Source organism: Notamacropus eugenii, chromosome 7, assembly GCF_028372415.1.
Source record: "Notamacropus eugenii isolate mMacEug1 chromosome 7, mMacEug1.pri_v2, whole genome shotgun sequence".
NCBI classification, from domain to species: Eukaryota; Metazoa; Chordata; class Mammalia; order Diprotodontia; family Macropodidae; genus Notamacropus; species Notamacropus eugenii.
The window spans coordinates 137,535,287-137,550,259 of record NC_092878.1 but is presented as its reverse complement, the minus strand read 5'-3'; the positions used below and the strand labels follow the sequence as shown (position 1 = coordinate 137,550,259).

Genomic DNA, 14,973 nt, shown 5'->3' with positions numbered 1-14,973 from the left:
GAAAGGTGCGAATCACTGGAAAGCCTTTCCCTCGAAGGCCCTGAGCTCTGTGCTCAGTCCACACAGCTGGATGATGGGTGCAAAGGTCTGTGTCTGTGCCTAGGACGGTGGTGGTACAAGGAGGCAATTAAAAACATGGAAGCTGATGTTAGAAGAGTACGCAATTCTTCGTCAGAGCTGCCTATAATGTATATGGTAGATTACTATTTTGAGGAAGGTCTGGTTGAACTGAGTGAGGGCAGTGTGAATTTCACTTAAACTCAACTACTTGATGAACATCTATAAAGCATCTACTCCATCATGCTAGATGCCAGGGACACAAGGCCAAAGCAGGTTTGTTCTCAAGCAGTTTACACGTTCCCGGGGAAACAGGATGTAGAAAAATAAATGTATATGAAGCAAATGCAGACTGATACAAGGCACTCGAGGTGGGCAGGACCAGCTGGCAATATCAAGAAATGCCCAATGTAGGCGGAGGCATCTGCGTCCAGCTTTGAAGGAAGGGCAAAGTTAAAAAGGGAGGACATTCCAGGCATGAGGTATAAGCCTATGCAAAGGCATGGAGAGAGGAGATTTGAAGAAAAGAGAAGGTCCGTTGAGCATGTGGAGGGAAATAATGGGAAATCAGGCTGTGAGGTGGGTTAGAGCCATGCTGTGAAGGGCTTTAAATGACAAAGCAGTTGGTGTTTGATTCCAGATGTAACTGGAAGCTGCTGGAGTTTGCTGGTTAACAGGAGCTTCTGGGAATTTCGGGGGCCATCCTGGAAATCTTCTTACCTCGTTCGTGATGAAAGAGCTATCGTATCTCTGAAGGGTTGTCGCGGCCAGATGGCTGATGGGCCCATCGTCTGACTCCACATACTTGAGCAGCAGTGGGATCCCTTCAGGAAGGACAGCGTTCTTCAGAGCTAACAGATACATCTTGATGTCTTCCTTCTTGTCTGCTTTCTCAAGGCCTCCCAGGATCAGCTTCTTAGCTTCAGCCACTGCCTAAAGAGAACAGGGAGCCACTTTAGGAATGTGTACAGGCTTAGGGTAGGCGTGAGCTGTGTGAGCTTCCTCCCCCAACCCCGCCCCACCACCAGATTCCCAGAAAAGCTCGGGTGTCACTTCATTTTCCATCATTGATCTCTTTGATGATATGCTTTACAACACTTCACTTGAATGAGAAAATGAGGACATTTCTCCCAGACACAGTAGCCACCAGCAAATTAAATCTAAATTAAATTCACTGTTTTAAAACATTATCCTGAGGCATTTTAGAAGCAAGGAACATGGTTGGTAATAGGTCTATTAATGGTTTGACATATTCTGAATGTGCAGAGTCATATTTTCATGCTCACTGGACTCAACAGTAAGTAGAATATAAGCTCCTTGAGGGCAGGGAATTTTTTAAAAATGTCTTTATTTATACATAGTGGTACCTGGTCGTTCCTGTCCCATGCTGAATGTTTAGCAAATGTTTATTGAATAGAAAACTATTTCTAAAGCAGATTGTCATAGCGCCTAAGTGGTCAATTATACAACATTTTAATGTTATTGATCACATGTCAGGTTCTGGATTAGGTGCTAAGGATGCAAATATAAAAAAATGAAACAAAACCTGCTTTCAGGGGTCTTATCATCAATCAATGCATACAAAATGCTTCCAAGATTAGTTAGTGTTTTGGAAGTTCAACCTAGCTTCAAGTGTGGTTAGTGCAGATATCATGTATATCAGTTTTACATTGGTTTTTTTAATTCAATTTTATTTTATTTTCAGAATTGCATTCTCTTCCTCTCACCCTCTCCATCCCAACACACACTGAGAAAGCAAGAAAAACAAAACCTGTTACAAATACATGTAATCATAAGCTTCAAAATAATAACATAGCTAATACATGTACTTGTATGTACATACATATACGTATACACACACATATATTGCTTATTATGTGCCAGGCGTTGTACTAAGTGCTTTGCAATTACTGTTTCATTTGATCCTTCCAATAAACCTGGGAGGTGGGTACTATAATTATCACCATTTTACAGTTGCAGAACCGAAGCAAAGAGAGGTGAAGTGACTTGCCCACGGTCACCCAGCTAGTGTGGGTGTCTATGACCAGATTTGAACTTGCATCTTTCTACCTGCACTTCAGGCTTCTCACTGCCTCATTCTAAGAGGAAAGGAAGCAAGTCTAAGCTAAAGGAAATCAGGTCTAAATGATAAGGACACCAGAATTTCTGTCATTCATTAATATCCTGCAGATGGAGGGTGACTAGAGAGCTAGATGACATAAGGTAATAGGCACACCGTGAATGGGACTTGGATCCCAACTGAGGAACATGTACATCTCCTTGCAGGGAAAGCCACACCTGCTTGTGTCCCCTAGTGTAGCTGTTAACAGACATCCCTTAGGAAGGGAAAGCTCCTAGTGATGTCTGTCTGAGACGGAAGGGACAAAACACAAGGCAAACCAGCTTTGAAATCTGAACACTGGCAGGGAAAAAGCATATCTTTTCATAAGTTCAGCATCTGCACAGCAGGAAGAACAGCTTGGTTTGATGCTGTTCAATCTGGCCTTTCTTTTTCAATCATCCTTGGAAGGTAGCTGCTTGTGAGTGTGTGTATGTGTGTGTGAATGTGTGTGTGAGTGCATGTGTGTGTGAGTGTGTGTGTGAGCGCATGTGTGTGAGTGCGTGTGTGTGTGTGCAAGTGAGTGAGTATGTGTGAGTGTGTCTGGGTGCATGTGCGAGTGGTGTGTGAGTGCGAGTGCGTGTGTGTGTGTGTGAATATGTGTGTGTGTTAGTGTGTGAGTTGTGTGAGTGTGTGCAAGTGTGTGGGAATGTGAGTGTGTGTGTGAGTGTGTGTGTTTTCTTAAAAGAACACAGATTTGAATAGAAAAGTTCTCATCTTTAAAAAACAAAGCTCCTGCTATGTGGAGAATTCTTAGCCAAGGATTGAGGAGCTTCTGAAAGGATATAGACCACTTTAGAATACATAAAATTTGTGAAAACTTTTACATTAACAAAATTAATGTGGCAAAGATAAGAAAAAGAGGCACTTGGAGGGAAAAGTCTTTGTATGCTAATAAGTCTGATGTCCCAGATGTAGAGAACTAGCACAAACATGTGAAGCTGAGGGCCATCCCCCAATGTAGCATCACTCATGATCAGAAAAATACAAATTAAAACAACTCTGAGGTTTAACCTCACACCCAGTAAACTATCAAAGATTTTTTAAAAAGACAGAAACAGTCAATGTTGAAGAACTGTGAGAATACTAGTCTAGTCAGGCATTACTGGTGGAGCTGTGAATTATTCTTAACATCATGGAAAACAATTTGTATTTATGTGGGAAAAATCACTAAACTGTCCATACCTCCTAATTCCACAGCACAGCACGTATCCAAGGGAAACAAAGACAGAAAGGAAAATTCCATATGTAATTAAATATTCAGAGCACACTTTTTTGTGTTAGCAAAAATAACTAGAAGGTAGGTCCCTATCAATGGAGGAATAACTAAACAAAATTGTGGCAAATAAATAAAGTGGAATATTGTGGACCAAAATAAAAAATAAATATGAAGAATTCAGACAAACATAGGAATACATGTATCAAGTGATGCACAGTGTAATCATCAGGACCAAGAAAGCAAGATGTACAATGACAAAAGTGTAAACAAAAACCCAAATATCATGGAAGTGTCCTGACTACTCTTGCTCTTAAGAAGAGAAAAGGAAATGAACCTCTCTCCTTTTGTTGAACCAATGTGAATACGGTAGAGAGATGATGCTACCAGACATGCTGTGTCATTTAGCTTTGTCAGGGGTTTTCCTTTGTTACAGGGAGAGGCTCACGGGATAGGCATGTGCAGCTGGATGCACTGTAGGGACAAGGATGCATTGTATTCAGAAATGATTATTTAAACTAATTAAATACATTAATAATAAAATAATTAAATAAAAGTGTTACTTAAAAACAAGAGGAATTAGTAAAACTTTCATTTTCAAAAAATGAATGTGCAGAAAGCTGGTAGATTTCCTAAGCCGATAGAGAGACTTTTTTATCATATGAAACCAAAACACACAGATGAAGGACGCACATAACTCTTAAGTAACTAGAAGTAACTAAATGACAGGTTTTCACTGTGAAAACTGAATGGACATGTGGTTGGCTTCTGCCCTCACGGATTCTCCTGAAGCCTGGTCTACCTCTAAAAACAAAACCGTACTTGAGGCCCTACGATGCTGGGCTTAAAACAAGCACGAGGTGGATGACCGACAGACTGTGAAAGAAATCAGCAAATGATGGTCACTCACCGGGGCTTTGCAGGCTTCCTTCTGGCACAGTTTCCTTGTGAGTGCACCGATGATGATGACGACTGTTTCTCTGATGTCATTGCTTCCAATGGGGTTCTTAAAGGTCTTCTGTTAGCCAAACGGAAATAGATGTTACAGACACTTTTAAATTTTTCTGCAGTACATTAATAGGTAGAGAAATACACATTCTACTATCCAAATATAATGTTTTTAATCCCCTTAAAATACTTAGTTTTATGCTTTAGAACCCTAACACATTTTCCAGAGACTCTGGAAAGGGTAGGGGCAGCTGGTGCTTTGCTCCAGGGCCCCACAATTTGGAAGTCATTGGTAACAGATAGCTCTTGAATTTCTTCAGAAATAGCTGAGATTAGCCCCTAGTTAGAAAGAAAAACTGGTTAAAATACAATGCCAGATGATGTATAATTTCCTCCCTGTGGTGGCCCACCAAGTTGAACTTCTTTCTGAGCCAACATTGCCTTGTTCCCTCCCACAGTAACAGCCAATGTCCTCAGGTTTGTCTCTCTCTCTTTCTCTCTCTCTCTCTTTCTTTCTCTCTCTCTCTCCTCTCTCCCTCTCTTTCTCTCAATGGACTGATATCCCAGCACCTTTCCCCCTAGAGGGCCTTGTGTCCCAAGGTATAAGTTATCTCTTCCCCCAACTTAATCTGTTTTTAAAAGTTTACCTGAGGGCACCTTTTCTGCTGACACATGAAAGAACACATTTTGTGGGCTTGCCCTGGGCACCAGAACTGCTAGATATGGCCCTGAAATTTATTACACACCTTTGAACTGAAGAGATATGCGATAATATAATTTACCTGACAGTACTATTTTCAGGAAAACAGGGACCATGTACGTTCCCTAATGAAGAGCTCAATTTTTCTATTGTGAACTGAGCTGATTTTAATTGTGCCATTCATGGTAGTCAGTGAAGGAATACTATAGCTTCTGAAGAACTGAAATTGAATGGTGATCAAGGGCATATGGCGTGTTATACTGTAAACTAGGAATTAAAGAGAAGAAGAACAAAAGATGTCATCGAAGAAATGTATGTGTGATGCAGTAAATGGGCTGGTCATGTGGCAAAGCAAGAGAAAAGCCTGGGTACTGTGCTAAAAGCAGAGAAGCCCCTAACCCTCCCCCACCTCTCCACCACCACACTACCCCCGAGAGTGTTCATCTTGAGGTTGGCTTTTTTTTAGGAGGTAACTGGTGGATTCTTCTGATTTCTTCATCTCCTGGTTCTAAGATATCTGAGTAATTTTCCTTTATAATTTCTTGAAATGCTATCTAGGCTCTTTTTTGGATCAGTTTTCAGGAAGCCCAATGATTTTTAAATGATCTCTCCTCAATTGATTTTTTTTGGTTAGTTGTTTCCTTGATGAAATATTTTATACTTTCTTCTACCTTTTCAGTCTTTTGACTTTCTTTTATTTTTATTGAAGTCTCATAAAGCTATTGGATACTCTTTGGCCAATTTAAATTTAAATTTTTTTTTCAGTAAGGTTTTGTATGTCTTTTGGTAAAATTCTAATTTTAAAGGAGTTATCTTATAATGGCAATTATGAGAGTTAAAGATCTTCCCGGCCCATTAATAGATCTCAATACCTTCTTGTTAATTTCTATTGATGCACTGGGTTAGAGGGTCCTGCTCTGAAAAGTGTATTTTACTTTGGGGCTTAGTTTATGGAAGCAGGTTTGTGTGCCAGATGAGACTCTGGGAAGCTTCTATGTGTGTGTGTATACCCACACACACATATATATGCACATACATATATACATACATATATACACATACACATATATACATATATGTATACACACACATGTACAATGGTCAGACAGCTGGATCTGTCTGTTGATCTGTGATGTATGTATTGCTTATGGTCAGATAGTTAGAAGCCCTGTCTATTGATCTTTATGTCTCTGTTTATATTTTCTCTGAAGTTCACCGTGCTGACTTTTCTCCCTGAACTAAGTGAATGCTATATGTGCTTGATTAAAGTGACTGCTGACCCCTCAAAAGTTGCTTTCCTTTTAGAAAAGCAGATCCAAGAACCTGCACAGCAGGTCCTCATGTGTTTGCCAGGGTCCTTTCTGTTACATATCTTTAGTAATGTTTTATATTGCTTTTACAAAGCTGTTAATTCTCTTTCAATAACTTTGTTGCATAGTTCTCATCTTCTCCCATTTTTCTCTACTACTCTTATTTTGTTTTCAAAATTAATTTTTTCACCTTTAAAAAAAACTCCTAAGAATTCTTGTTGGGCTGTTGGTCTAACTGTACTTTTCTCTGGAGCTTTGTCGATGTTTTCAAACATTGCCTTCTTCTGTGTTTCTGTCTTTAGCTGTCCTGTAATCATAGTAGCTTTTTATGGTCAGGTTCTTTGGTTCGTTTGGTTCTTGACTTTAGGCTTAATGTTAATGTTGGGCTCTGCTCCCTCCTGGGAGAATGTCTGGCCTGAGCTTCTGTCTTTCTACTTCCTTCTGCTATTTTCACAGCTTAATCTGGGGGCCTGCAAGGTTTTGATGCTTCTTAAGGTATTGTCATCTGGGGAGAGATTTGTTCACTGCCCTCCTAACATGAGCTCTGCAAGCTTCTATCCCAGGTTAGAATCTGTTGGATGGCATGTGGCTGAGTTTTAATAGACTACTGCTGGACTTAACTATTCTTAGCCCACTGGGAAGTTCCGTAGCTTGAGAGACAATGAACTTCTCGATACCCCTTGGGCCTTGGTTTCCTGCCATGGTTATTCCACTGCAGGCTTATGTGCAAGGCCAAAGGTTACAATTACATCTCCACTCTGCTGTTGGGCTCAGTGCCACACAGCTAAGTTTTTAGAAACTTGTTCCTTGCTTTGTACATGGCTAGGAGCTTTCAGTCATCTTCTTTGCCCTGAACTATGACCCAGACTTGGGTAATGGGTGACAGAACTGCCAGTTGGCACCCACCTTTTCCAATTTCCAGTGTTGGTTCAGGGATCCCTTTCTGCTTTGGTACTTCCAGCCCCAGTGTTTGCTCTTAGCCCCCTTACAGTCCCTAGGCATTAGTATACTCCCCACCACTGCCTCTGCTCTTCCCATGCCATGTTCCTGGCCAACCTGTGTCAACAAACCTCTCTGTCTATCTTCTTATGCTGCTCTGGGCTGAAAAAATGACTTACTATGATTTTTTTCCCTTGGCTTTCCCCATAAGAATTCAATCTGCTGTGTTTTCTAGGTTGTTATAGAGGAGATGTGTGGAATGAGCTGGCTAAAAATGCTGACTGCAACTCCAGAGGCAGATTTCAAACCCAGGTCCTCTACTCACTTAGCCTCTTCGAGCTCCCTAGGGCAAATCTCCAAGACATAAGTTGCAGAGAAGGTACTTACCTGAACTCATAGAAAGTTCATCACCCAAAAGACCTCACAACCCTAAAATCACAGATCCAGTCCCCAACCCAATGAAACAGTCCAGGAAGCTTTAATGAAAAATTCTGAGTTACAGAAAATAAACAATCAGTACAATTATCACATCACTTCATGCAATCCTAGCAGTAATTCAGGTCTAATTTCATCCTTCAATATTTGTCCTAATCCTGTTCACTGTATTAGATGAACTATTCCCCCACCTCCCCTTCCCCACCCCCACAAAATCACACTGTCCCTCAGTACTCACGAGCAGAGCTTGCAAGAGCTTTTCATTGGGGTGGGAGGCGAAACCACAGGCATAAAGAAACCTCTCCTGGAGAATAATATCACTTTCACTTTTGAAATTCAAAAACTCCAGCATGGCTTCCAAAGAATCTGGGGTCTGAGCAGATGTGATAGCATCTATCAGTTGAGGTCTGTAAGAGAAAACCACTCACTGTATGTGTGTCCCCAGCACCTAGCACAGCGACTGCCCACCACACAGGAGCTGAGTGACAAATGGTTACCAAATAAATGAAAAATAACAGTCATTAATATTCATCTGAACACTTGGGAAAGTGTTTGAAAGTTCAACTACTGATAGACTTTGAATTTTCATCTTTCCAGGGAAGTAACAGATGAAATAAGAAAAAAAGAAACTCATTTCCACCTTTTTCCATCAATGCTGTTACACGTGGTCTTTGATCTAAAATTTCAGTTACAGCCTTTATTCTACTGATTGATTACGTGCTTTTATGGATTAGTCACAGCAAATAGCTTAATCCTGGGACATTTCCTCTTTTGGGGCTCTCTTTCCTTTCCTTATTCTGAATAATGCATCTTCAGAAGAATGCAAACTGATATGAACTGAAACTAAATATAATTAGAAAAATAAATCCATTGAAAAAAATCACAGATTAATTTTAGGGCTAGAGAAATGTATTAAGGTCAAGATGAGGTGATTAGGTGGTATAATTATAACTCCTGACTTGGAGTCTGGAAGATGGTATTTGAATCTGGTCAGTCCCTTACTAGCTTAAACCTCTTTCAGCCTCAGTTTCCTCATTTGTAAAATGGGGATAATAATAGCACATACCTAACAGTTGATGTGAGGATCCAGTGAGATTATACGTGTAAAAGCACGTAGCACATAGTAGGCATTTTTTGGTCATTTCAGCCTTCATCTTTCTGCTTCCATATGTACAGACTCAGTTAATTAAATACTGAGGCATCTGAGGCATGGACGCTTAGTTATTTGAAAAGGCAATGAGCAAGGCCAAGAGTGTCAGCTTTCAGTTGTCAGCATTCCATGCATTTGGAACAGTGGAAAATGGGAGTGCAGATAATCCTTAATAATGATAATAATGGCCAACATTTATATAATGCCTTAAGGTTGGCAAAGTGTTTTACACGTGTCCTCTTCATAAATAGCATGTATTTATAATGTACTTTGAGGTTTACAAAGTATTTTATATTATCTCATTTGATCCTTGTAACAACCCGGCAATTATTATCCCCATTTTACAGTTGAGGAAACTGAGGAAGACAGAAGTTAAATGACTTGCCCAGAGTCACAGCTAGTAAGTGTCTGAGCCTAGGTTTGACTCCAGGCCCAGCACTCTATTCATGGGGACACCAGCTGCCTCCGTACCTCTACAAGTCAGGACCTCTGCAATTGATAATCTTACAGTGTCTTCTGAAGGCAGGGTGAGGCTAACTGGTTCCCCAGGGTTACAGGCCAGTATGTGTCTGACGTGGGACAGGAGGTCTTCCTTGAGGGCAAGGACTGTTTCATTCCTGTCTTTGTTTCAACAGTACCTGCTAGACACTGCAAGTATTTATTAAATTCTTGTTGATTGATCATTTCATTTGTGCCTTGAATTAAATTACATTTCTAAGCTGAAGTCACTTTTTTCCCCACCAAGATTGGAATCTTTTAAAATCTAAATAAAGTTTATTTAATCTAAATGAAGTTTATCTAATATTCAGGAATATTATATCAGTAAACATCAAAAGAAGTGTACATCCAGCTTTCTCTTGACTATCAATCGATCAACATTTATTAAGCACCTACTATGTGCTAGATCCTAGGCTAAGTTTTTTTCTTGCTTCCCTGTGCACAAAGACAGGATCAATTTCTGCTCTTAGATATTCCATGGTGTTTCTCATTAACATTTCATTCCTATTAAGCACAGTTACTATGAAATCCTTCTCTGGTCAAGTGATTCTACATTTTTACCTTGTGACAAAAAGTTATGATAAAAGTGCCAAGCAGAACAAAACAGTCAATTTCTATTAGTTTTGCTCTCAGTCCAATTCTCTGTTTAACAATCGTCCACATAAAAAAGCTTCCGTCCCAGTGTGATTTTGACCTTAGAAAGGCACTGTATGATGATTCCAGAGACTTACAGGATTTCTTTCTTCTCGCTTTTGAGAATCTGAAGGAGCTCCTCTTTCTTAGCTGTCCTGAAATGATGGATGAGGTCTAAGAAGCTTCTGGCCGAGTCAGCTTTGGCCAGGTTGTCAGGCTGCAGTTGCTTCCTCGTGGCCTGCCAGAACTCAGAAAGCTGAAAAACACGACCTCCAGTTCACATTCAGTGCCTTCAGGGTGATGCCTCATTCTCAGAACCCTTTACAAAGGGCTGATTATTTTTCCCTAGAATAAACCCTATTTTATAACTGTCAAGTACTATAAGCCAGTATGTTAGTAAAGTCTCTATATTCACAACACACTTCTGTTATATCCACGGTTATGGTGGCCCTTTAGACACTGGGTTGTCTTACTTCCTTATGACCGTGCTTAACCAGTATAATTGAACCTAATAGTCCTAAAACAGCAGTCACTCACTACCTTGTTGTTTTATGGAGTTTTAAATTGAGGCCAAGGCTTTGCCATTGAAGTAGACAAAGGGTGGCATATGTGTTTATTCCTAGATACTTTGAGAGGTAAAAAAAAGATCCAAAATATTTTTGTTTTTCTCAGTTAACAGTTTCCACAAGTGTCTATAGTCACTTTGCTGGGGCCCTTATGTTTTTAAAGCATAGGGCAGAGGGCGGGAGAAATATATGTACTCTTCATTTATTGTGAATTCTTTTTCTTTTTTGATTTGGCAAAATTGATTTTCCATTTCTATATTAAAAAATAAGATTGGATAATGTTTTGTCTATTTTATTAATTTAAAAAACCTAGTGCCAACTTTACTTAGCAATTCAACCAATTTTTTATCTTTTCTGATTTTCAGAACTGCTTTTTTTTTAATGTTAGCTTAATTCACTGACCGTTCTTAAAAGATAAATTTTTTCCAAAATGTAGCTTTGGCTATATCCCTGAAGTTTTTTTTATTGTCTCTTTGTTGTCATTTTCTTTGATGAAATTACCAATTTTTTTCAGTGACTTGTTTGTAAAAGTAGGGTCATAGCTTGTAACAATCACAAACAGCCTTAGAACAAGTACTAAAAGGCCTTGAGTTGCACAAGAATCATAGATAGATGGGTTAAAGAAACTTGGACATGCTCCAGGGATTATCTACAAATCACTGAACAGTTGGGAAGGTAAGAGACTCCAGAAACTGAAATGTGAGTAGAGTTCTAGCTGAGGCTCCCGTGCCTGGTGGGGAAGGAAAGGCCCCTCCCCACTTTGGCTGGAGGCAGATTGTTAGACCGCTCATCTTCCCATTGGTATCTTGGCATGTTATGCCCAGGAAAGTAGCTGACCTTCCAATCCAAATCCTATGTGGCATCCCTAGATGGATCTTCATCACTAGGAGCCACAGTCAGACTGGGTTCCTGACTGTACAAGGGGCCCAGAAAAAAAGGCCACACCCCATTGACACGTGACTTGCCCAGGGTCACAGCTAGTAAATATCTGAGGCTGGATTTGACTCCAGGCCCAGCACTCTACTCATGGGGACCCCAGCTGCCCCTGTACCTATGCATGTCAGGGCCTTGTTTCTCATGAAAAGGAGAAAAACTTCCAGCAATGCACCCTTTGGTAACACGTGTAGGCTAAGCCTGAGTCCACTTTCCCCAGAATTTGTATGTACTGGAGGGAAAGTTTGTCATAGGTGTTTTATACCAACTGATCTCATTGTATCATTTTAATAAATATCTCTTTCTTAAAACTATTTACTAAATGGATTATCAATATATAATCTGGGCAAGGGGGAAGTACACCAAAGGGAGCTTGAGCCAATGACATCGTAAAATTGCGCCTGACCCCTCAGGGTCACCCCTAGAACTGTGAAGGGGACATATAGCCAAGCTATATCTAGCTACGTTTCCTGTCCCCTCAGTTTTTAGCACTTTCTCTCTCTTGGAATTATTCTGTATATAGTTTATATATTCTAGTGGATGGAATGCTATTTTCAGAGCCAGGAACATCTAAGTCCGAGTCTCACTTCTGAAACATACTGGCTGTGTGACCCTAGACAAGTTACTTGGCCTTCCAGTGCTCTAAGGGAGGAGTTCCTGACTTTTTTTGTGTGGTGGACTTCTGGAACAGTCTAGTAAAACTTATGGCCCCCTTCTCAAAACAATACTTTTAAATGCATAAAATAAAATACATAGGATTACAAAAGAAACCCATTATATAAGCATGAAGACGTAATTTTCCTCCTGTCTATGAAACCCAGGTTAAGTATCTCTACTTTAAGATTCCAAGTTGCAGAGAACACACTGACCCGTACTGAAGTCAGAGCTTCTTCAGCCAGCAATTCTCTACCTCCATGAAAGGACAAGTTCAATCTCTGGCCCTAGCCCAATACTTCATATACACTGTACATGCTCTGTCCCCTCCAGCTGCATGTAAGTTCCTGGGGAGAGACTTGCATGGTACAATAGCAAGCATTCAGTAGATGCGTAATAAATGTTTATGGAATTGAATGGAAGCCAAGTCACTCAACTCCAAAGCAGCAGAAAGAGCTGTGAACACTTACAGAAGGACACCGCTTGCACTTGCTCTCAAAGACCTGCCCAACCAGGGAGACAGAGGTATATTTTGAATCCACAGCCTTAACCACCACATCAACCTTTTTTCCAGCCATCAGTCCTGGGCCTGCTGCTGTTGTCTTCAGCTCCAGTTTCTGCCTGTATAACAACCAAGGAAAAAGACCTCATGGTCAGCATTCACATCCATCAAACAGGAAGAGACTCAATCAAAAACTGCAAGGGAAATATTTCAGCTTTTAATGGTTGAAATTTCTTATTTCTTAACTAAACCCAACTAGTGATCTGCTGTCCTCTATGACCCAGTATCATGGGAATTGTTACTGAACCCAATCTAAACATCAAAATAACACATATAAATGTAGGTTCAAGATTCTGTAAATAATGTAGACCTGACAGTGTATTTACCAGATTTCCTTTACAAATAATTTCTTCTCCTCTTCCTTCTTTTTCTTTTTTTTACAGCACCTGTGATTTCACAGAAATAGGAAATTCCAGGGGAGAAGCCTTTTCAGCCAATCAGAGCAGCATCTGCTCTGCCATAAGCGTGAGGTCCCCACACAAGCAGCATGCCAGAGGAAGCACCTGTGCCCTGGCCCTGTGGATACCCCGACCAGCTCCTGCCCGGACCAGGCTCCTTCTGGAGTCCCTGTCTTCCTTCAATACAAACACTCTCTCACAGCAAATAACAGAAAAGTACAAGGTGGTTGCTGCTGTTTGTGTGTGTGTGTGCTAGTCAGAGAAATGAACCAGAGAGAACAATATATTCAAGTTTTACTTAAAATTAAGGAACAGCAAAGAAAATTTAAAATTCCAAATATTTGCTTCTTGATCTTACCTCGATACTATTTTGCCTGTAGCCATTCTCTGGAAATTGAGACCATAGGCATAGGTCTCCTCTGCCAGGACTGCTGTGACAAAACTGTCTTCTATCTTGTAAGTGGTCATAGATACTGCTTTGGAACTGATCCCTAAAACCTAGGTGAACCAGGGAGAAAGGGGAGAAAAAGGACTTGGTAAAAAAAAAAGCAAGATTCAGTTATTTATTTCTGGATCAATTTAAGAAAAAAAAAGTAGTCATCCATTTAGCTTACATGGCAGGCATATCTGTAATGGAGTCTCCACTGACTAAAGACTCTTAAGTCTAAGGGTGGGGAACCTGCTGTCTTCAGGCCACATGTGGCCCCCTAGGACCCCAAATGTGGCCCTTTGAATGAGTTCAAACTTCACAGAACAAATCTCTTTAATACAAGGATTTGTTCTGTAAAACTTGGACTCAGTCAAAAGGTTTTGCCCAAGGCCTAGAAGGCCACATGTGGTCTGGAGGCTACAGCTTCCCCACCCCTGCTCTAAGTATACTCCCACAGTTTATTCTCTCCCTTCTCTTTTCACACTTACTCTGCCAGATCAATATCAAATGAGATCATTTGTGTAAAGTGCTTAGCACAGTGCTTGGCATACTGGAAACACTCAAAGAGTGCTTTTTCTTCTCCCATTTTTTTCTGAAAGCACAGCTTTCTAGATATTCTGAATGAAGAGGGCTGGGTCATACCTTGTTCTGGGTGGTAAATCCAGGCCTTTCAATTTTGCAGGTGTCCAGGGCCTTAATTTTGGTCACTTTATCGTGATGGGCTTGATAGGTCACTTTGCAATTCCCAGAAATGTCCACCTACAATTTTTTAAAAAGAAGAAACGTCATTTGGAATGAACTCATTTATTACTTGATCCTAAGAGAAGGGCCTTGAGAAAGGTCACCCCACTTACTATTAGGCAATCACACTTTTTCTCAAGGTCAACGAGAGTGGGAGGAGGGAATGAAAATGTGCATTTCTTCTAGTACAGAGTTATTTTTTCCATGCTTTCCAGCTCAATATTACTGCACCCCCACAAGAAACTCAGGAATAACTAAATGTGTTCCCACCCCTTGGTACCTGCCAATAACAGAGTTTAGGAAAATGGGCTGGCTAAGAGGGAGCCTTTGCATGCATGTTAACTTCTGAGAGCTGCGGTTGCCAGAAGGTATGGGAATACAGGTCTGAAGGACACTGTTATTAGACTTTAATGATGGCACCAAAGCTTTTTGTATTTGTCTGAACCTCTACTCATACCTGGCCTCTATCTACCCTACCTAAGTTGGGCCATCTTGACTTTTTTTTCACTTTATCTGGGCCTTAACCCTTTGGCCAGTCTTCATAATAGCTCTCTTTGTCTGAATATATTTCTCCTGTATGTAAAGGATCTATCTGAAATTTAGGTCAATGTGATGGCCAGACAAGGCTCTAGTACTTCCAGGTACTAACTTTGGGAAACCCACTTGATTTCTGACCATGTTTCC

The 14,973-nt window shown here is 40.5% G+C and overlaps 1 protein-coding gene across 1 annotated transcript in view; it reads right to left on the bottom strand.

The window, feature by feature from the left end:
- Positions 1 to 14,973, bottom strand: part of MTTP (microsomal triglyceride transfer protein) — a 62,988-nt gene that overhangs the window by 22,630 nt on the left and 25,385 nt on the right. Inside the window, exons 5-11 of the mRNA XM_072624212.1 lie at positions 14,191 to 14,307; positions 13,477 to 13,616; positions 12,629 to 12,779; positions 10,104 to 10,261; positions 7,963 to 8,131; positions 4,303 to 4,410; positions 778 to 990 (exon numbers count right to left, since the gene is read on the bottom strand). Of these exons, the coding sequence (XP_072480313.1) occupies positions 778 to 990; positions 4,303 to 4,410; positions 7,963 to 8,131; positions 10,104 to 10,261; positions 12,629 to 12,779; positions 13,477 to 13,616; positions 14,191 to 14,307 (1,056 nt within the window). The remainder of the gene's footprint in view (positions 1 to 777; positions 991 to 4,302; positions 4,411 to 7,962; positions 8,132 to 10,103; positions 10,262 to 12,628; positions 12,780 to 13,476; positions 13,617 to 14,190; positions 14,308 to 14,973) is intronic.